At 38.2% G+C, this 23815-nt stretch overlaps 1 protein-coding gene across 1 annotated transcript in view; it reads left to right on the top strand.

Moving 5' to 3' along the window:
- The window catches only part of SOX5 (SRY-box transcription factor 5), a 289723-nt gene that overhangs the window by 28854 nt on the left and 237054 nt on the right, over window positions 1–23815 (top strand). The window contains exon 2 of the mRNA XM_083859043.1: window positions 8448–8679. Within this exon, the coding sequence (XP_083715169.1) occupies window positions 8448–8679 (232 nt within the window). The remainder of the gene's footprint in view (window positions 1–8447; window positions 8680–23815) is intronic.

Genomic DNA, 23815 nt, shown 5'->3' with positions numbered 1-23815 from the left:
AATGGCTGTTTGTTTGGTACTCACATCAGACAGTGGCATGACAGAAGAGTGGGAAAAGCTGTGTCATATTCTACCAAGATCTCAGTCAAAATAATGGCTCCTCATACTGAAATCTGGGCATCTTTTGGGACAGAATTCTTATTATTAATGTTGATTCTACTGAAAGTAATTAATCATTTAACAGTGCTTGAAGAAAAATTTTTATCAGCTTGATTAGACAAATACTGTGAATGACCAAGAATAAAACTGCAAAAGTTTTAGTATTTACTAACTTCAAAAATCAGCCCATGCTTCCTCAGATTTCTTTGTAGTAAGTCAGGCATAATTGTCATAATTTTAAAGTTGTTTCAACTCTTTGCCTTCATTTCACTCAGTGGGAATTAAGTATGCACGTCTGTGTGTGATGTGTGGATTCCTTGTGCAGCACAGTTCTCCCACTCAGTGTCTGGAGAAGGACCGACCACTTTGCTGTCATTTTCAAGTATTAGTTTGTACAGTGAAATCTCAAGGCTTGGAATCTCTAATTATTTGACTAGATCCTCTCAGTAGTTCATCAAGCAGAAGAGTGATGATTACCAAATGTCACAGTGGTGGAGACAGTGCTTTTAGCAGCGAGCACTTCCTAAAACCTTACATGAAAGTAAAAGCAAAACTCTGCTATTTTTGTGATGACAAATTTTAAATAATAGTAAAAAGTGTAATAAATAGCTAATAAAAAAGCAAGATGTATGAGGAGTTGAAGAGTCAGGGGAGGTACTTTTCTGAAAGGTTGGGGGCTGGAAGGAAAGGAAGCCAGAGTTAATTTGAGGATGCACTGGAAAATAAATGAGCTTGTGGATTTAATTCAAAATCATCCAAGCAGAGTCTTTTGCATGAAAGAAGCCAGTGATCAGGCTCAGTTTACTTGAAACATCAACAATGACTGCATCCTGCTGTTTCAGAGTTTGTGCTGATAGATGCTTATCGCCTCTGACACTGCACCACCGCAGTTGTGCGTTGCCGGTGCCATAACTGTGCTATCATAACGTGCCTCTTCTGATTTTAAGAACTTCTCAAAACTCACAGGTTTTGAAGTTTGATCTCTTGGAAACATTGCTTTTCAGAAACTGAAGTGTCATCCTGTAGTTTCTGGTTTATAAATGTCTTACTAGATTTTTTGCTCTTTTGGTTGATACACAGATGCGTGAAAAACAAAAGGCTGATGAAGTTGGTAGGTACCAAACAAAAATCCTGAGAACACATGACAACTCATGCTGAAGCTGATTTTGAATGTGTGTCTCTGGGTGAATTGCTAAATGTTCCTGCTTAACATACACCAGGAATATCCAAAGTCTGTGTGAGATCTATGAAAGAATTAGGTAATATTTGTTACAGTAATAGAATATAGTAGATAGGGGTATGTTCATTACCTTCCAAATATGTTCTGGTTGAAGGCTGGTTTGTTTCAGGCTACAGTATTTCACTAAAAAAACTTGGTCATGCACAGTTTTTGCCAGTTACCTGCTTCAAAAAGTCCCTGAAAAACTTTATGTAGCACATGTTGGGAATGTTCAACAGGAACTTTTATAACGATGGATTTTTACTACATTTGATTTTACATTGGGTTTTTTATGCATAAATTCCTTGCAAGTGCAAGAGAATAGAGATGATAAAATTTCAGTTGATGATGTAGAATTTTTAGAAAGTGACTTGGTTTTTGGGTTTTGTTTCATTTTTCTAATAAAAAAAGGGTTTTGTTAACATTTCTTGAAGGACACTTAAAACAACTTCATTATTTGAGGGTTTCTAATCTTGTCAAATTGAAACCATTTACCACTGGAACTTGGAGCAGCAGCTTTTCTCAAAAATCAGTTTCTGTACTATCTGGAATATCAGGTTTGTGTGCTGGGCTGCTGAAATTACACTATACTTTAAAATGAATGGGCCTAACATATTCCCTTCCCATTTTACCTTCAGAGTCCTCTAAACTGGAGGACTATCAAAGATTGTTAAAGTTACCCCATACAGAGAGGAAATCTGGAAAGCCAAAGGGAGAAGGTGGGCCGGGTGAAATGGAAATTATTGGGTGCCCCTAACCATAGGATTACTTGTGGCAGCTCTAATAATAGACAACTGCACAGAAATATTATGCAGGTTGTGCTCTAGTGATCTTGGTTTGTGTTAACAAAGTTGACTTGTTCACCAAAACCGCTTTTGAATAACACACTTCGTTCATAGCATAGGTGTATTTTAGAAGATATCTGATTGATATGATCTTAGAAAGTAATAATTAACAGATTATTCCTCCTCAGTTTGAGTGACAGATGAGAGCGTATTTCATGTACAGTTTTTACTGATTAGCAGATCATGGAGTTTTGCTCCTTTTCCCCCTTTTTTTTCTTTTTTTTTTTTTTTTAATTGTAGAATTACTTCAGTGAAGAATTCCAAACCAGGCTGTAAATGACTCAAAGATATTGCCAAATGAAGTCTGTTTTTAGTGGTATGTGTAGAAACAAGTCAGGCTTGCATTTCCCAGTGGGACAGTGTGTGGGAGTCTGCCACCCTTACTCATGTTGAGTAATACCTTATTACAAAAGTAATCTTGTCAAAATGAATAGAGTTGGTTTTTTTAAAGGTACTAGTTATTCACTGTACATAAATAATTAATTACTTCGGGGCCAAAACAGAATGGAAACCCTTGTTAGTGTTAACTGGCACCTCTTGCCAGGGCTGTGTGTAAGAAGAGATTATAGTTTCAGTAAGCCTGGGAAGGAGAACTTATTATTAAAATAATAAGTTTTATTAGCATTAAATGTGATCAGGAATGAGGCAGATGCATTGCTGACATTCTGTAGAAGCTTGTGTTTATGCATCTATACGTGTGTGTGTGTGTGTGTGTGCTTATACATCAGATATATGTAGTAGTGCTGCTGTCTGTAATCATAATTATTTCCTGCGGAAAAGCAGTCTGCAGCTTTCCAACAAGTGCTGTAATTAGAGGTAAATATCCCTGCAGAGAGTCAAGATTGAATCCCATTGAAGTTTTTGGACTGGTTCAGCATTGAGTATTTGGTTTGGACTCGGGCCGTGTTCAGGAGCAAATTCCTGGTGCTGTTGATACTGGGCTGACTCTCCACACTGCGGCTGGTGTGATCCTCTTGTCCTGGTACTCTGTTCCCATCTCTGACATCCAGGGCTGAGCGATTTAAACCCTGTCCATGAGAAAGACTTGGTTTGTAGCTGCCAGAGAAACTCAAGAGGTGAATGTTTTCATGCCGGTTCAGAAACTGGCTGTGCGACTCCAGTCAGGCGCTGTCACGCCTGGTTATGGTGAGAAAACAACAATGCCTCTCTTGATAAGGGGGAAAAAAGAAAAGTCTTGCACAGTCAGAATTTTGACATACAATTTAAATCATCTTTCTACATCCTGTGGACTTGGAGCTGTCAAAGAGGCAAAGCCTGTGTTTGAATGGAGAAGCTTTTTTATTTCTTCAAAAAGTGTACCAGCTATAATTATCCATAACTTTGCAGGCCTGTTTTAATGCTGTTTTATAATTACAGGTCTTAATGCTAGATTATACAAAGTCATTTATAAATAGTCAGAACAGAGGGACTTTGGGAGTTTTTAACCTGTGGATTGCTGTGGATTGTGGCGGTTGACGGGATTTTGCCTGTGTATGGGGTGAGCTGTGTAATGATTGATGAATCCCTTAATTAACTCCCAACAAGTTAAGATTTATGGCCTCATATCTTTTTCTCCTGACACATCTGTGTTTGTCACTTTTGAAGACATGGATAAGCCCCTTCTCCAAAAGCTTTTGTAGGTATCTGAAATGTTTCTGAGGTATTTTGCTTAATGTAACAAGATTAGAGTTTTATGACACAAAATTTATTAAATTTTATGGCACGAACAATCAAATAGGAAAGGATGCAGGTTGTGTGCTAGAGGGCACTATCTCCTTGAGTACTGAATACCACTTAAGATTTATTTTGGGAGTACAATCATTGATGAAATGAACTGAAACCAATGAACAAATGGAGATGTAGTGAGGGACACTTAAGTGAGGTTCTGTTAAAAACAGTAATAATAAAAAAAATATTGCTGTGGAAAGATCACGGAAAGATCACTTTTGTGAGACACTGAATTCAAGGGAGAAAACAAACAAGAAGAATAGTCCTATTTAGCAGCCTGAAATTATTTGGATGGAACCAATATGTGTAGGAAACAATTAATGTGGATGTAGTGTAGCTCTTACTTGCTCCAGTGGGAAAATCCAACCATGCTGAAGTCAATGCAAAAACTCTGAGATCAATAGACACAGGATATCAATTTAAGCCTAGTACGAGTTTGTTACAAATTGAAGGGCAGTAAAGAAGTATTTGGAGAAACTGTTGTAATATGAATCACATAAAATATTTGTTGGATAAGAGTGAGTTAGAACAATGAGGTTTTTACTTCTGTGAAGAAACATTCTTGCTACCAGGAAAAGCATTTATTGAATGAAAATTTAACAAAAAGCATGTTTGGGGTTTTTAAATGCAGTTTCTGCATGTTAAGAAACCTTTCTGAAAACAGGTCTCTTTTACAGGGAACAGTATCAAATTTGAATTCATCATCAGAACTAAATCTTCAGTTCCATCTGAACCACTAATAAATACAGAGATACATTTTGTAATTCCAGTGTGTCTATGAAATGCCTTGAGTACCACCTGTGTCCCAGTGCATCAGAACTTTGCGGATTGAGGTTCTCTAAAAAATTACCACCTACCTATTTTTATTCAGTAGAAACAATTAATGACAATTCAAAATGGAATTCTTCTTGAAACAGTTAAGTTGCAACAGAATCCATTTGCAGTGACACCCTTTTATGTTCGGAATCTGTGTGCTGTATTGCTACTTTTTTGAGTTACATCTTAGGGTTTTGTTGGGTTTTTTTTAATCCTATCCATAAATCGATGTTTTCTTTTCCACTGTAAATCTTGTTTCAGAGTGATGTAATTGAAAACTGTACTGAGTTTAAATTTGAGGAAAAGATCTTGAAGTCCTGTGAGCTGTAAATGTTGTTATCACTGAGGGCAGATCCAGGATGTTTGCAGTCCTTTGTTAAGATGGGATAATTCCAGTACTTCATTAGGTCTAGATCTGTTTAAAAAAGCTCAGTTTCAGATAACGTTGTTACTCCGAATTTGGCTGTGTCCCTTTCCTTATTGTCTGTGGTGGGAACTCTGCTTGCATCTTAGATATGGAATCTCTTAAGACCTGGTTTTAGATCAGTAGGATAAACAAGATACATGAACAGAAGACAATTAGAGGATGCATGATGTGAGGGCGTATCAAATTTGGGAAATGGACTACTAAAACTGTAGAAATAATGAAAGACATTTATAGATGACTTTTTCTTGTTTCATGTTTTCTACTTGGAAACCTCTCAGAGATTTGATTCTTTGCTACTATAGACTTTGATAGTTACTATCCTTTTGGAAGACATTTCCAAAAGTGGATATGGATCTATTCATTTAGTTATTTTAATCTTCCATTTTCTTGTGGAAATTTCCCAGATGTTCATAGGGAATAAGAAATTTCTGTGAAACTGATTTTTGTCTGACTCAGGTTAGCTACAGACAGAGCTGCCTAAAAACAAATTATATTTGATGTCTGAGCTGTTCAGGTTTGTGTATCCATTTCTTTGAGTGTCCTTGGAAGACTAATGCAGATTAAAGCCTCAACTTTGCTGCCTTATCCATTTTAGGAATTTTTTAGTCTTCTAGGATGGTGATGGGCACGTGGCTTGTAATTTTAAATTGGATGTTTTAGAGAAAAAAGTAAAAGTTTCCTCTACCCTTTCTACTATCACTTTAGTTTAGCCTGCAATCCAGCCTATAGGATTTCATTTTAGATCACAACCAAACTGATCTCTGTTATTGCAAGTGCATGGAGGTGGACACTTCTATTATCTTCCTTGTCTGTTTATATAAATTCCCTGCAGAAAATTATTCCATCCCTGTTGGGAACAGTGACAAGCAGATGATGATGATCTGAAACTATATATTCACATATAAAGTTAACAGAAGAGCTTTATTTCAACGTGATATTCAAACTTTCCTTGTGAAGCAATGTGACAGAATCTGTGTTATTCTAGGTTAACAGCAGTAGGAGTTCTTGACACAGTTTGAGTATATAATATATAATCCAAATCATCAATACAAAGCCAGGCATCCTCTCTCTATATAATTTATTGTCAGAGTGAATTGCAGTGCAGACTTTTGTGCATGGCTTACAATATTTTCAGTCATTTTATCAAATATAAATGTTCTAAAGTATTGAAAATTACTGGGAAATAATTGACTAATGATCTTGTGTCCTTCCCTTTGTTTGCCAAAATTGAGACAACTGCTTAGTGCTGATTTTCAGGGAGATTTTGTAAAAACTCAGGCTTCTATTATAGTGTTAAAATGAGTAACCAAAAAACTTAAATTCAATAGCAAATGTCGATCTTGGTGCAGTACAATGCAAAATATGAATAATTCACATTAACTTTAGAAGGGAGTTTTATGGTTTCTGCAGAAGGGCTTGAGATCTGTCACATCAAACATAGCTGTAAAATGCTGAATTCAGTGGGCTAGTAGAAAACTGCCAGTAAGAGTCTATCTGGTGATCTCTGTCTTTGTACATATGCTTTGCTGCAGACACGTAGGTGGGAAAGCCTAGAAGACAGAATTCAGGTAGGATGTATGAAGTGTTAGTCTGTTGGACTAAGTCAGACATTAATAGAAAATACAGAGTGGTTCTGTAAGCACAGGCAATAGGTGCTGTTCAGAACAGGCAATGTGCAGCTGCCTATAGGTTCTGGTAGGGATTTTTTTTTTTCTTGTCTGAGTTTTTGTCATTGGTTGTGTTTTTTTTTTTTTTTTTTTTTTTTTTTTTAATATAATCTAACTTGGCTCAGGAGGCAAGGCTCAAAATGAGATCATTAGAAGCAAAATAAGTCTTAACAAAGGGCTGTTTAAAGTCACTGTTTGTTTTCAGACCCAGTTGACTGCTGCTAAGAACCATTCCGTGCTCAATATGCCAAATCGTATGGACATGCTCCACCTCACAGCAGCCCCACACATGGTTCAAGAGGCTGCTGAGCTTTTGAAATGCAGTCCTTTAACTGTGGAGTGGAAAATAAAAATGGGCTAATTAGAATCATAAATAAGAGATTTTTCGAGGAGGAGCAATATTGCTTCAGCCCCTTTTTTTAACTTTTGCATACAAATAGTCTTCAGTTTCTTCATTAATAACTTCTCTTTTTTTCCTGTGAAACATTTCCCTATTTTTCATTTCTTCTTTTGGCTGTGCCTGGAGGATTTCTTCTCATTCCACTCCTTGCAGGTGCCCCTTTATGCCATCCACGGACATACTCTGATTTTCGTGAACAATGTTGTAATTAATCCCAGAATTTGTCTGCATTTTAAGACTTCACTGTACACCCCTCAAGCTGGAAGCATTCATGGTTCTGTAAGATTTTCAGCAGTGCTTGACTTGAATGATATTTGAATTTGCCCATGATTTAAGTTTTTCTTTTAAGTGTTTCTAAAAGTTGCAGATAAACATGTCCTATCAGAAGTTATCAAAAACTTCATAATGTAGGCCTGAATTTCAAGTCAGTATTTCTGTGTGGTTTTTACAATGTGTGCTCTATGTATCTTCCTTGTGTATCCTTTTTTATGTAGTTTTAGATGTAAATTACATTTTCATGGGGTTTTTTTTCTGCTCTAGCTATAGATGGGAAGAATTTGATACTTAGATAGAAAGATTTGATAGCAGATCTTCATTTAGCCAGCACACCCTTACTTTATGTTGTCAAAAAGCTTAGATTATTAATGTCCAAATGTTTAATTGCTTAACTGTACCAGATCTCTAAACCTGGAAAGATCCTTGCAACATGACTGTAACACTCAGTTGCTCACATGGATGAAATTTTGTAAACATAGACGTTTAGGCTTGCTAGGAAGTTCTTTTACTGTATTGTATTTTATTTTACTTTATTTTTTTTTTTTTATCAGTTGTGGTCGATAATGACATGCAGATGATTATTCCTTAAAAGCTAAGTTGACAATAGCTTGTATCGGGAGAAATTCTATCTTCATGGAGTCCCTTGCAAATGCAAAACTAGATGGGTATTTTTTTAAAGGAATTTCATTTCATTATGCAGTCTTAGGTGAATTTTCATGTTTAAGAAGCCAGAATACAAGAGAGTGCTATATTAGTGTATTATTCTCACAACAAACAAGCCACTGTTCTGTTGCTACCTGCTTGGCCATTGTTCCCAATTGTGTATGCTTTGCAGTGGTATTTGGATGGTTTCCTGCTCTCTGCCAGCACAAAAAAGGCATTTCTGTTACAATGGCCCCTAACCACACAATGACGGCATTAAGGATTTATTTGGAGGTTTCATTATTTTCTCCTCTTTTGTTCCTTCCAGGATGTCTTCCAAGCGACCAGCCTCTCCGTATGGGGAAGCAGATGGAGAGGTAGCCATGGTGACAAGCAGACAGAAAGTGGGAGAAGAGGAGAGTGACGGGCTCCCAGCCTTTCACCTTCCCTTGCATGTGAGTTTTCCCAACAAGCCTCACTCTGAGGAATTTCAGCCAGTTTCTCTGCTGACGCAAGAGAACTGTGGCCATAGGACTCCCACTTCTCAGCACAACACAATGGTAGGTTTGCTTATGGTCTATTGTGCTTACATCCATTCTTTGAGTTCTGCCTCTGCAGTAGTTTGGCATCCGGATCTGTACTTTTATGGGGTGTACAATGCACAGCTACACATACAGAACATGCCATAGCAATGTGTTAGCTCTGGCCTGGCTGGGCTGCCTCTATCCTCCACTATAAATGCTGAACCACTTGCAGTGCAGACTTTTCCTCACCTTTGCCTGATGGCATTTAGGGTGCTAAAATTTGTTAGCTGCAGTGATGTGAGTTGGAAGAGTGTGTGTTCAGCAAACAGCAAATGGGTTTGGAACACTCTAAGTGAGAGTCACGTTTGGCATGGTGTCTGAAACATCACCCTAATGCCAAGTTTGTGCAACAGTAAAGCATGAAAGTGTCTATAAAGGGTGAAAAAAAAAAAAAAAAAAGAAAAGAAACTTTGAATTTTGATGACTTAAAAACTCCTATCTGATGTCTAATTCACGTCACAGATACCTACAGTAAAATTTAATGTGCTTATGAAATTCAACCAACATACTATTTTTTTCACTTGTGAATTTCCACTCTGCTACTGACGCTGAGCACTTGATTCATTACATGCAGCAGCCCTGGGGAACTCCAGAGCTGGCTGTGTCTTAAAGAAGGCGAAACAAGGCCATGTTCCTTGCTAGTATTGTAGTGTCTCTATTATGTGTTTGGGCCCTTCATGTGTTGTGCTGATACATTTTCAGAGAGGTTGAAGGGTGCAGGGGAAAGCATTGGAACCCCAGGGCTGAGGCACTTGGACAAAGCTCTGTTGTGAGCACGCTTGCACAGCTCTTCCCTGTTTACAAATTGGCTGCAACTTTTCTGTTAGTCCCCCACTTTGACAAGGGCACTGATAATTTCACTAGAAGTGGAGATAATAAGTGGACCTGCATATTTGAAGGCTTTTAAAAAGGCATTGCAAAATAGGTGATGGTGTATTCTCATAAAAGCCTGCAAGAGCTCCACATTGGCATTTAAGCCCTTACAGCTCATTATGCATATGTAACAAGCCCTAAGTAAAAAGCCTTAGGGATTATTATTTCTCATAGGACCAAGTCACTGGGTATTCACTGAAGCTGCTCTCCTAAACAGAATAACTCATTGATCCTGATCCATTTTCCTCCCTTTTTAGGGCTAATGCTGAAGCTCAGACAGTGGTTTGGAATGCATAATTTTAGTTTGTGTTATTGCAACTTTACATGGAGAAAGAATATCATTGGAGAAATTACTCATGGGCAAACAATGTCATTATCTTTTTTGAGCTTGTTTATTTCTCATCCTTTATCTTAAGTTTTATGGAGATGAAATTCATTTATATAACAGTTCCAGCCAGTGGGATGTTAGGGTATGTAACTAATGTATGGGCTTTGCTATATTTTGGCCTATTTTAAGAGAGTGTTTTGAAGATAAGGAATTGTTTCTGACAACATTTAAGTCAATAGATAAACTTGTGATGGCACCAGCAGTGTAGAATCAGACACTAGTGAAATAAAAAAAATTGTTTTCTAAGGAGCCCAGCAGGAGTATTTCAGCTACACCTCGCTGAAACATTTAACTGCTCTTTAACTGATTTTAACTAACTTCTTTGTTCATTTATAGTTTTTAAGAACAAGAGATTTAGCTGATCATCTAGTGTAACTTCCTGCCATGAAGGCTATATTTAATGTTATGTCAAAACAGTGTGTTCTGTCTTTTTACAACACAAGATACTGAATCATGGGGTGTTTGAGATAATTTTTCTGTAGCTGTGACACACTGCAGGCTTACCTGAGGCACTGTTTGGGGGGGTTGTAAGGGACTAGTTTTGTCGTCATACATATTTAAGAATATTGCCAGTCTGTATGAATATAACATTTTGGTAATATCTCTCTTTTAGTGAGGACTGTATTGTAGAAATCATCACTCAGGTAGCTCAGAAATGATGTAGGCTATGTGTCTCCAGAAGGAAGGAAGTGATCAGTCTAAATGAATAAAATAGACATGATCACTCCCTCTGCTGTTGTGGTATGTAGTTATGAGAAGGAAATCACTGAATAACATTTAGATTACTTCAATTCATGTGCTTAGCAGTGACAAAAATCATTTCCAAAGCACATTCACTTTATAATATTGCAGGGGACATTTTTATACTATTTGAATTGATGTTCTGTAGTTTTATCATCTCTGGGAAGCAGATCCAGGTGTATGCAGGTGTGCACACAGCACCACACAGTGCAGTCTGATGCAGTTTTGTTGATAAAGCTCCAAGAGCTTCACACTTCCCAACTTACAGTTTTGAAAATTTACCCTGTTGCACTTTACCAAGTTTTAAGGACTGCCATCTTAGTGAGACAGCTCAAAATTCTGAGTAAATTTTTATGAGAGGAGGACAAAATTCCTATGAAAACATCTTCAAACCTAATCAAAATTGGCAAAAATCTGCAAAGCCCATCTTCCCATCAAAATGAACAGGGTATTTCTGAGGATATTGGAAGTGCAGCCAGAGAAAAGTTAGTGCAGTGGACATAAACTGAAATGGAGGACCCCTGTGAACATCAGGAAATGCTTTTTTTTTGTGAAGTAACTGAGCATAGGAACAGGGAGGCTGTAGAGTCTCCCTCCTTAGAGATACTCAAAAGTCCCTGGACGTGGTCCTGACTGGCTCTCGGTGGCCCTGCTTGTACAGGGGAATTGGGCCAGGGCTCCTCTGGAGGTCTCTACCAGCCTCAACCAAACCAGGGGTAATTCTATCTCCAACTGTCTTTCCCTTTACAGAAGAAACTAGATACTTATTTTAAGTAGGAAAACTCTTCTCCTGATAAGAAACAGTAATTTATCAGAACTTAACTGCTTAGACAATATTAGAAAATAGTAGACACTGTATTTGACCCAGAATATATCCGAGAGTCCCCTTAGGACATTCATAGCAGGCCACAAGCTTTGCAAGGAAACACTCGAGGATTACAGTATCAGTCAATAGCTCTTTTGAAGAAACCTATTAAAGCTACAGTATTTGGATAGCACAGATAGTTGTTAGCTCATCTAAGTTACAAAGGTTTATTTTACTTGTTTCTATTTGCCTGCCTTTATGCTCTATTTGTCTGCTTTTGCAACTCTCAAGACCACTGATCTCACCAATGGTGTCTGTGTGCTAAATTCTGAAAATGAGGAATGTCAAGGCTAAAAGTGCTGATTAAAATATACCACAGGCATGGTGTGTTTAAATCAGGCCATTCTTTTTGACTATAGAATATCAATGAAATGCTGGATGGGTTAAAAAAAAAAAAAAAAAAAAAAAACAAACAAACAAACAAACAAACAAAAAACACTACTGACCAAAAGGTCAAACTGGTAAGGTATAATTTTGTCACTCCCTAGTTGTTCCAAACTGATGACTGTGGCTGTGCTGGTAGCCCACATTTGTCCTGCACTTTCAGTGGGATTTAGAATTCATTTTCAATAGTGCTTTAAAATGATAGGAAATATTATGGTGCGCTGTTCACTAGCTTTGTTGCTTCACACTAAAAGAAGTTGTGTTTTTGTGGTGAATGAAGTTGCTCCTGTGTAACTTGGGAATAATACTAAGAATAGCAGTACTACTGGTCAAAGACCTTACCAGCCTATTGCTTCATGCTTTTCCTCCACTTGTCCAGAATAAAAGGTTGTTTAATGCTTCATTTGAATTCTCTTATCACATCTATCCTGGCCTGTGCTTCACCTGTTGGTCTGGAGTTGTCAGCATATGAATGGTGGTGGATCAGAACAACAAGCGGCTGGAGCACTTCGCTATTATTCAGACCTTCCTAGGAGAATGGAAAACTGAATGCATATAGCTTTTTAAAAAGTCAAATAGGACTCTAATTATACTGAGCTAAAGAATGCATATTTAAATTAAAAATAAAAAAAAAAAACGACCTCACAGTGGTTTTAGAGAAATTTTAATTTCCAGTGTACCTTTGAGCATCAAGCTTAGGATAAGTTATTGTGATGATACAATGCACAGTGTTGTGAACACCAGTGCCTTTACTGTGCCAGCTCTAATAATGAGAATTTCATTGTTTGGGGAGAGCAGTCTCCTACACTCTAGACAAAAGTGTAATTACTTTTGAACGATGTGGAATGTGCTCAGTTTAATAGCATGGAGAATAGATTCACAAAGATTCAGATAAAGCTAGCTTGGAAGCCATATGTGCAGTGTGGCAGTATGAAATTGTTAGCAGGCACCATAATTACAACACACACACGCGCACGCACACACAGTTTCACAGTTTAAACTATAAACTGTTGTTTTTGTAAGAGATAGGCCTATCTGAACAAGACTAGTTCAATTAAAATAAACCAGAAACTGTGGTAAGTTTGCATTTGTCTGATGTTCTTTCCTTCCTCTCTTAATGGTAAATTGATATTTATAAGATGATGGAATTACATTGTTGCAAACATTGCATTATAAATGTCAGCACAGAAGTTGCATGTGGAAGCAGTTTCCACAGATGCAGTTTTGGCCTTTTACCAGAGTTCCATCTTTACACTTGCACCATTTCAGGGAATCGCTCTGTGGGCTGTTAGGAAAGGGAACAAATGAAAAACAGTCTGGACCTATCAAAGAGCTGTAGAAGTTGCCTGCTGCACTGTTTAGTCCAGATCCTGGAAAACTCTCTGCAGTCCTTGAGAATCAGCTGTGATGGAGCCAGAATCAGCTTTGATAACTGTTCTGTCTGCCTGACGAGTATCTTGCATTTGGGTTAGGCTAATCTGCCTGTCCTCCTTGTCATGATCCTTATTCTCCCAGAACTCCCACCTTGTCCCATCCATGAGCTGTGCTTACATTACTTGCCCACTGCTGGGTGTGCAGGTCCTGTCTAGGGCACATAAAGAAACAAAAAAAGGTGTCTTCATTCTTCAGGTGGATCAGGGATCAAAGCCATAGAGCAATTCAGGAGCAGTGTGCTATTATGGAAGTTCCCTCGGTTTACTGAAGCACCCTCTTAACACAGTGACTTTTGCTTACTTTGTAACCATGGAAAACCAGAGTGGGCGCATAATTCCCAGCAGAAGTCAATGGGCAGAAACACCTGCTGAAGTTTGAGACAACCCATTGGTGTTTTGGTCAGACTTTGAAAGGTCCAAAGGTTGGTTAGGGCACATTAAAAATATAATGAAGTAAGAAAACTTTTTTTTTTTTTTTTTTTTTTTTTTTTTTTTTTTTTTTTTCCATCCCCAAGCAGCAGGGTTAAAACTACATTTAAACCAGTAAGTTGACAAATCAAGACCAGGCTTATAATATATAAACTGCTTGGAATACAGGGTGCAGATGACTGTAGTTTTTAAAGGCCATGAAGAGAAGTGGAAACAGCAGTTGTTTGTTTTTGCTGAAGATCATCTTACTGTGAAGCAGTCATGTTTTTAATGGATTCATTTGAATGCAGTTAAGCAGAAAATAATCAACAGAAAAGTAAACACCTTTGTTTTATGGAAGTGCTGGGAACTGTATGTGTCCATTGTTTGCAAGTGATTATGTGCCTAGGCATCAATTCATTGACTTCATACTAGAAAATATCTTCATTTAAACTTACTGCATAAATACTAGTAAAATTTAATTCAAGTGAGCAGCTGAAAAATTCTACAGAGAAAGAAGAGATAGGTAGAACTGTAAAGCCCACATTTGGTAGGAATATTCGAGCCAGATGGTCTCTCTTATGAGGAAAAGAACTATTAAATGCCCTATCAAAAAACTGTGTAAGCAAAAAACTTGGTCATCTTTCTGTGCAACAGAGTTAACTTCAAAATTTTGTTTCAAATCTGTGCTGTCAATTTGAGGAGCGCTGGGGAAGACCAGGATAAAGACAAAGCCCCACTGGGACTGCAAGACCAGCTCATAGCAACAATCCAAAGAGACTGTGTTTAAATGTTCCTACTTCTTGATATATCTTCTGCTTCTAAGGGTCACTCCCTATGTGTGACATAACACAGGTGGGATCTGTGGGATCTTCCCCATCCTATCAGAAGTCAGGCAATAGCTGTGGACTTTGTGTAGTTTTCTGCAGTCTGAGTCCATCCCCTGTAGCACTCTGCTCAAATCTATTTTGAAACTACCTTTTCTCTGGTGACAGTGGATTTTTTATGGTGTTGTAGTGAGACAAACTCTGCTGCCAGTTAAACACACAATTCTCCATGGCTCTGAAAACAGAAGTAAAAAACCCTATATTTTTAATTTTTTGTATTTTTCCTTTCAATGACTGTATGTCCTTTGGCCAAGCTGCTGCACTGTTGAGAAGCTTTTGGCCTTAGGCTATCAGTGTAACTGTTATCAGAATAGAGAGCAGCATACCAGACTTCCATACTCTTATCTGACATATGCCTCAAGACAAAGCATGGTGGAATCCCAAGTTGATTATGTTTTGCCCCCTACATAGCACAAACTCCTACTTTTGCATACCACCTTGACTCATATTCACTTCAGTAGTTTTTAATTCATTTTAGAACTTCCAGAACAGTTTCCCCATGTGCTTTATGCTTGCTGAACACACTTTTCATATCCACAGTACTTCTAGGTAGCTGGTGTGGTTTTCTCTCTTTCTTTTCACTGCAGGTGTGAATTTCTCTTCATTTCCAGCCTTATAAGAGCCACCTTCACTCTATCAGTTTCTGTCTGCTTGCAGTTGTCCTCTGAAAACCTTTTTCTGCTTTGCCCATTTCCTTCCTCTGCTTGTAGTCCTATTTAGCTTAGTCATTTTTATTATTTAATCCATTCTAAACCCTTTTAGTAAATAGCTCATATGAAGACATTGCACAGTAAAAATAAGTGTTGCGCTATTTGCTTGGACAGAATGTCAATAAAGTAGAGGATGGTTGTTTTTTGATATGCAGCTCTACTTAGCAGAGCTATACCAAACCTAAAAGGCATTGTGAAGTGTTGGTCATGGTTTCTTGAATTTCAGGGTTGCAGGGAGTCCCTGTGGTTATAAACTCTGGCTCTTAGAAGTGCCAGAACCTTCTGCTACACTCAGTACTCAGAGTCATGTTTTACAGTCTCTTCTCTCACAGTCAGATATTTGTGTCTATAGGAAGATACCCACTGCAGTTATGATTTGAAGCATTTCTTTGTTTTCTGTCCTGTCAATGGATGAGTGACGTGCTCATGGTTTTTGCATTGTCTCTTTAAGTATGATTTTTCAGGTCATGCAAAATTCAGCTGGATTAGGCTGTGCCAAGGCCAGCTTGCTTTTCTCTAATTTTTCTTCCCGCTGCTAATGCTTTTTCAGATTCACCTAAAGTAATGGTGGTTGTAGTGGGAATGAAAATGTGGCTCCAGGCAGTTGCTGGCATTTAAAGTGTCGTGTCATCCAGTCATGTTTTTTCCCTTTCATGGAGCTAACTTCTTCCTTCTTAAGTACATCAGTGAAATACCACCGCCTTCTCTACTGTAATAAAAGGAGTTATTAATTTTCTCTAGAAATTCATGGCTGAAGAAGGACCTTTGGCAAATTAGACTGCAGATTTCATTATGTGTTTACTTAAGGATGGGTGTCTACCATTGGTGGGTCAACTCCTAAGATGTGTTCAGAGAGCTCCCTACAAGAGGAGATTGATGTGCTGCAATGTTTCTGAACCAACCAATGTTCTAAAGTGTTTAAGAGACAATGAAATGGAGGAAACAAACTTCCTTAAGTAAAAAAGAGTCTTTTATGCCTGGGGTAGCAAGCATGTCTGAATAGTTTGGCCGGCCTCATTTCCAGATTCTCTTTAACACCCTGAAGTTCTTTGTTTCTTTTTCCGGTTTACTTGCAGTTGCATGATCAGATAAGGCATTTTTTGCTCTTTGCAAAGGAGAGAAGTAGACTTGGTGAATCCCATTAATTTAGCATCACTAGATAAACCAACAAAAGTAACTGAATGGAGTTATGCCCAGTTTAAACTCAGGATAGCAGTTGCCAGAGCAGTGTAAACAAGACTGTAATTATACATGGAAATAGTCTGCTTCAGCCTCCTTTTTTACGCTTTTAAAACTGAACCCCCTCCCAAGGAAAAAAAAAAAAAAAAAGCTCTAAAGATTAACTTTCTGTAGTTTGTACAGGCAGCAAGCAAATTACATAGATTGTCTAAAGCATAGGCCAGTAAAATCTAATATCAGACTGTTATAATCTTTATTTATATTGTATGCAGAGTATGATTTATTTTTATAGAGACAGAGAAAAGAAACATTCCTGCCCCAGAATGCTTAGCTTATGACCCTGTTCCTGCAAAATAATCTGGTTGATTGGAACCTAATGCTGATGGTAGCAAGAGGGAGGGAAGGAGAGGTCACTGACTATAACTCCTTCTCCACATAGCTTTTTGTAGGATTGGAGTTTGATGACAGAAAATAATAAATATTATAGCAAAAGGTAAAATCCTTCTGACATCTCAAGTCTGAATTACTGGGGTAGATTGTATATGTATCTCTACACTAAGTCGTGTCAGAAGTGGAAGCTTGCATTGCTTATTAATACTGCTAGCCAGAAATAATGCAAAACATCCGTGCTTCAGACTCTCCTCTCTGCTGATTTTCAGACTGAATTTAAAGTGTGTCTTTCAGCTTTGTGACTGTAAGTGAAACTTTCCTCTTTCCCATTAAACTTTCCATTTTCCTTTTAAAGTGCTGTAGTTGTAATCAGGAGATCTGCTCAGCTTTGGATCCATCTGTGTTCAAAAGCAGCAGTGTTTGCCGAGGATGTGCAGGTTTCCAGAAAACAACCAGATACAAATGCAGAGCTTAGCCTTTAGGATTTAGGGCTCTGTTAGGAGCAAGTTAGCTTCTTGTACAATTTTATGTTAAATTTATGGAATCTCAGTGATAAATTTCTGATGATTATTGGAGTCTTGGTGCAGCATGACATTTTGGCTTTTCTTCTCATAGAATGAATATGGCCACTAACACATAATGCAAAGCCATGTAAATCTTAATGTCACTTTTGGAGTGAAGTTTCAAGGATGAAGTCTCCTCAGACTATATGTTTAAAAAGTGTATGTTCAGAAGTGAGCTGGTAAATTTAGCTTTAACTTTATAGTTAATGGAAGTAAATAGGGAATAGTGGAGCATGATTCATTGTGTCCTAACAGATCTTGTAAGTAGGTCAGAGAACTCACACCCTAGAAGTGCCTATTTTTCTTCATAGGTAACAGCTGGAGCTTAGGGTGTTAAGCTCAGCTGTTGATCCCTATAGTTTTTAAATCTGTGGTTAGATAACTTCAACCAAAAAAGCCTTGATTGAGTGGTAATTGCCTGGCCAGAGCATTTAATAATTTGTTGTGCATAAGTAAAAGTTTGCTATACAGTGCTTAGCTCTGTTGGGAATAGAAAACATTCTGCATCTCAGAGTTGAAACCACTCAACTCCCTCGAGTTTTTGGCCTTCATCTGACTAATAATAGAATGTGAGTCCATGGTATACTCTTTCTTTTTATTGTTAAATTCATATTGTCTTGACAGAGACAGTAGCTGCGTGTGGGGGAGAGCAGATTGATCAGTCACAATAGTTACATCTGTGAGACTTGTTTAAACTCTCTTTAAACCAATTTGAGAAACTCCACTGAAAAACAGTTTTCAGACTTTCATATATCTACAAGCAGAGCTGCAAAAATAGTATGATTCAGTCCTGCAAAGAATATATCTGTGGCAGATGATGTACTTTTCCTGTTTGCTTGTGGCCAGTGTAAACTTAGCTTTTGGGCAGTGACCATAGCTTCAGTTTTGTAGCTGTCAACATGAGTATTGGGTAATATATTGACACAGGGCCACAGTGAATTCCTGAGCTTTCCTTGTGAATAAACTAATTTGATTGAAATACTTACTTTTATATTTAGGATCTATATCTTTATATGGTTCTGTAAAATATCACAGAGTTGTTGGACTAGTAATTTGGTAAGTGTTAACAAAGACGGCAAGTTTTTGGTTTACTGGGTGAAATTGGATGTTATTTCCAGCTTTCAGGTTGTTGATTTATCATGGGCTATTCAATTCTGTATCTATGGCTGTGGTAGTACAATGGAAATGATGCTTGCCCTTCATCCATGATGGTCCATGATCTCTCAGAGTTTCCATACTCCTGGAGATTATTGAATGCCATGCAGTGAGATTGGGGTTCAGTTCATCAAAGTTCAGGCACATAAAAGTTGTGTGTTTGGGCCATGTTCAGAATTTGTGTAAAAAGATAACCACCCGCCTAGAACAACATTTCCAATCTTAAAATAAGCACCCAGGACAAGAAAGATTAATTACCCTCTGAAAGTGCTTGTCTATTGACTATAGAGGGAGCTTTGATAACTAGTTTAGACTAGGTGTCTGATTTGGGGCTAAAATTAGGTGAGAGTAATCCTATTCACAGTATGTGATGCTAAAGAAATAATGCAAATATTCTCTCATTTTTCTGTAGAAGTAACTGTGTTCTACTCCATCCTTTTTTGGAGGAGGGGTTGGGGGGTGTTGTTAGTAAATATTCTATCAGAGTTCTTTTTTAACCAGTACTGATGGTGTTTAGTGGAGTTTTAAGAATTGGATATTGCCTAAAAGAAAACCTTTTGTTGTCTATCTATTAAGTAGTGTTAAGTTCAAATAATAAATAATGTGTTAGTTAGCAACATGTATTGGAGGATAAAGAAACACGGAACACCTTAAAAAGGCTATTTTGGGAAGATTCTCTTAGTATTGAAAATTGGCATTAATTCTGGTGTGTTTCCACTTTATAATTCAGGGAATTATCAAATGTTATTGGAAATTCAAATTCAAATGCATTTGTCTGTCTTAGTATCAGTGCAATGAACATCAGATTTTATTGTTCAGTTTAATCGATTACAGAGAATGTATGTGACCTGTCAAAGATTTGATTTCACCTTGCTTGGTCATTTTTGCAAGTCCAGGTGCTATGCACAGACACAGTAGATAGACCTAGCAATGTATTGGTTAAGAAACTGTAGTTAAATTCCAGCCTTACTCTGTAGAAACCTGTCTGCTGCGCATGTTTTAATTCTACTTATGTCCTCCTCTGTGTTTAATCCAGAAAATGGGTATATGTACATGTGCACAGCTTCACATTTTGGCACCATGTTTGGTATATTGTGTGCTGTGACTTGTATCGTGCCTGCAGGCCATAGGAAAACGACACAAATTAAATGTGAAATAGGAGGAGACATAATTTAAAACTTGCATGTTCTAGAGATGCAGTATGGCATCTGAGAGTTGCAACATATTGCAAAAAATTCCCCCTATTTCCCCAACAAGAAGCCAGTGTTTTCAGCTGTGCAGGCTGCTGGAGACACAGGCAGCTTCCTTGGCTGTTTGCTGGGAATAGCTGTCACTGCCTTTTATTTGAGGCACTCTCATGACCACTGCTACACATGCTCTGTCTCCTTCTTGTTCCTCTCTAACTGCACAGGTCGTGTTCTGCTCTGCCCTCTTCTGTGGTTCTGTAATTATATTTACTTTACATAGACACGCGAGTTCCCTTTTCCTTTTTACATATGTTGTTTTCCTTCATGCTGAGAAAACTCCACAGCCTGACAGGGCGCTTTTTTTTTTCTTTTTTTTTCTTTTTTTTTTTTTTTTTTTTTTTTTTTTAAGCACTCCAAATTCTATCCAGCTTTAAACTCTTATGTTTATAACCCTGAATATCTCTAAAATGTCTTTACCTAAAACACTTTATGGTTTTATTACCAGGTTTATGCCAGTAATAATATTCACATCAGCTTTCTTAGGGATAATCTTTAAGCAGAACCTAGCAAGAAAGGCTTTGAAAACTATCATTCCCAGGAACGCAAATCTCGGAACATGAAACATCGGTTTAATCGCCCTCTCTGACAACTTAACACGACAGATTGAAAAATACAAGCCGATATGGAAGTGGGATCAATGGATTATCAAAGTCCTAAACATCTTTTCTTGGGGAGGGTGGGGGGGGGAGGCGGGGAGCTTTGGGGTGCATTGGCATGCGTAAAACATGAAGTTTGCACAGCTTACCACAGATCCGCTGCTGCCTGACTGGCAGGGAAGTTGAGAGGAAGAGAGAGAGATTTACATGAGGGAACTCAGGGGGCTTTGTCACGGCAATTGTATAAAGTGATATACAGTGCAAATCGACTCGAGCATGTCCCTGGATAGCAGGCGGTTTACAGCCTCTTCAAGCAGAGATTACTGCTTTATCTTGTCATACTAAATTAACGTGGCAGCACACTGTTAAACAGTGGTGACCTCTTCATCTGTGGAAATTGCTGCCTAGAGGAGAGATGGTGTTTAAGACTCTCTTTCTCTCTCTCTCTCTCTTTTTCTCCCCTCCCCACTTTTTCTCTGCATCCTCTTCCCTTCCTCGCTGTCTCCCTCTCTCTATCTTGGTGTTTTTTTTTTTTTTTTTTTTTTTTTTTCTGTAGGGCCCTGAGGCATTTTTGGGTTAGGTTGTAACATTAAAGACAAAAAGAAAGAAAGAAGGGGGGAAGGGAGAGGCTTTTAACATCAAGGTGACAACAGCTATGTGTTAATTGGGCCTTTGTTGTTTGATTAATAGCCACTTTGGTGTAGAATATTAAGACAGTTGTTTGGACAACTTTCTAAAAATGACATGTCCTTTCAGTAAACTGGGATTAAGCGATGTTCTCTGGTCTGCACATTTTAACTCCTTATTGTTATTGCATTTAGTCCTAAGCTTGCCGCTCTTTTGGAGCGAGCACTGCATCCAGCACTGCTGGCACCATCCTCGGCTGGCATGGAATGCCACAGCTCTCTCCAGGGGCGCTCCAGGGAGCTGCTCTGGGGCTGCTGTTATTGAGGGTCAAGGTGATGAAAATACCTCTGCAGTGTGGTCGAGCTCTTGTGCTGGGCTGTATTTTAGAACTGAATGATGCTCCGAGAAATCCAGTTGAGTGGGAAAAGGGAAACAACCATTTCATTGGGCTGGCAGTATGATACAGAACAGGAAAATTAAATCCCACCTTCCCGTCTTTTTCAGTAAACTGAGTCAGTTAAGGAGAGGATTCCATTTCTTCTTTAGACCAGGTTTTCTCTTCTTGATTTTTCTATTTACTATGCAGTGCTTCACCGTGGGTCCAATCCAAAGCTCTTTGAAGTCACTATAAAGACTGCTTTGTCTTTAATAGGCTTTGGATCAAGGCCCACATGACCTTAGGCAAATTATTTCAAATCAGTGTTATGAAGTGCTTGGAAATTTGGAAGCATACATGTCCGAAGTATTAATCTTTGATATACTTAAAAAAAGGTTGGGAGGCCAGGTGAAGACAGGTTGGCCAGATTGGCCTTGGAGGTGGTATCCATATGTGCTGAAAATGGAGATGTTATGGATGCATGTTTGGGTTAAGGAGGCTTTCCCTACCTCTTCCTGTGCTGACTAATGAGTGTTTAACAGGTTCTCTTCCTATGCTGTTGGGGTTGCCAGTTGACAAGAGAAAATGCTTTCACATCCAAACCTCAGCACTGACTCTGGAATGCCATAGGATTTTGACTACTTCAGTCACATGAAGATGGCTGCAGAAATTTAATTATATGAGATGGAAAAAGACTTGAAGATGATCTATCTTGGATTTTTCCCTGCTGGAGACAATTGTTCCTTACTGTGAATTTCTTGAGCTGCCACCTACACAAAGATTCATGCAAAATTCTGTGCGTTTTGTATGTAACATTTTCAGAGGCAAGTTTTTTTTATTCACTTCCCTGGGATGCCAGCACAGCTTATTTTTGCAGCAGAATATTTGCCATTTCAGATGCAATGTATCTGTGAACACGGATGTTATCATTGTTTTCTTTGGTTGAATTTTGAAGGCCATTGAGCTAAGCATTTATACTTGAGATACGGAAAGGACTGACTTCCTGATTTATTATTTGGAGAAATCAATGTGTTTGATAATTTATGTACAGCTTACAGAGGCCACGTAAGTGGCTCATGAATCGATCAGCAGCCAGCAAAAAATGAAAGCTAACGAGCTCATTTCAATAGCAAGTTGCTCATTAGCAGGTAGGCTCACTGATCTTTCAGGGTTTCCAGTTCAAAGTCCCATGCTTTTTCCGTGTTCTCGGAAGAAGTAGTTTCCTTGCAAAGAACAGACACAGAAAAAGAAAGCATGGCGAGGTTTTGAACATTTTCTCATCGCTTTGACAGAAATGTTTACAGTAAATGCTTGATGCTGGGCTAGAGGGGCAGCCATCTAATGGTCTTGGCCTGTGCCCATCACTGTAGTTACATCAACTTTCAGCCTCTAAAACTGAGTTTACTTGGGAATTAACAGTATATATAGGAGGAAGAAGATAGAAGCCTTTTCTGGGTTTCTGCATAGAAATTCCTACATTACCAGCACGGCATTTTCAGTCCAGATTTTCTCCAGCTCAGAAGCCATGTATGGGATGCTGGCTGGTAGGCAGGATGTCCTTTCCTCCATTCCCAGTCAACACTGTGACCCATCCTGGTTAGATAACACCAGTCCTGTGTCTTCTCCTCTCCTGGTAATACTTGATGCCTTGTTTGAAATACTTCAGTGCTCCCAGGAAGACTTTTTGTGTGGTGTACACAAAAACTGTCTTGTTTAGCTCAGTTGTTATCCTTTGTGGTAGAGATACCAAGCACTGAAGAATGGGAATGAACCTTCTTCTAGGAAATGCTCTAAGGATCATTACTGAGAAGTATGGTAGGTTTTATGTACTAAGGCTCATATACATACCTGAGAGAAGGGAACTGTTTTTACCTTTGTGCATTAGTAGAGTATATTGGTGTCCAGCACTACTATTTTTTTTCTTGTAGTGAAGAAGCAAAATTCATTTTTAGCCTTTTTGAAAAGTAAACCCACTGCTTTAATCACCAAACTCTTGATAGAATGTTCTTGAATCCTTATGTTGCTTGTATATTTAAGTATGTATGTAAAAATATTTAGGTGTATCTATACAAACACATGTATTTCAGTTATCTTCTTTAGACATGAGGAATGCACCACTCCTAATCAGACTGAAAAATCCCAAAAAAACAATTTCTTGACAGAGTTGCCTGAGGCTTTTGCAAAAGAGGGACTCTCAAAACATATTTTTAAAATATTTTTAAAAAAGACAGATTTTCCAAATCTCAGGAATAGATTTTCAACTGCCTGATTTGGCTTGAAATGAGTTGGC

This window comes from Zosterops lateralis, assembly GCF_965231275.1.
Source record: "Zosterops lateralis genome assembly, chromosome: 4".
NCBI classification, from domain to species: Eukaryota; Metazoa; Chordata; class Aves; order Passeriformes; family Zosteropidae; genus Zosterops; species Zosterops lateralis.
Note: the sequence above shows the minus strand (reverse complement) of the source record. Positions and strands in the feature narration are given on the sequence as shown.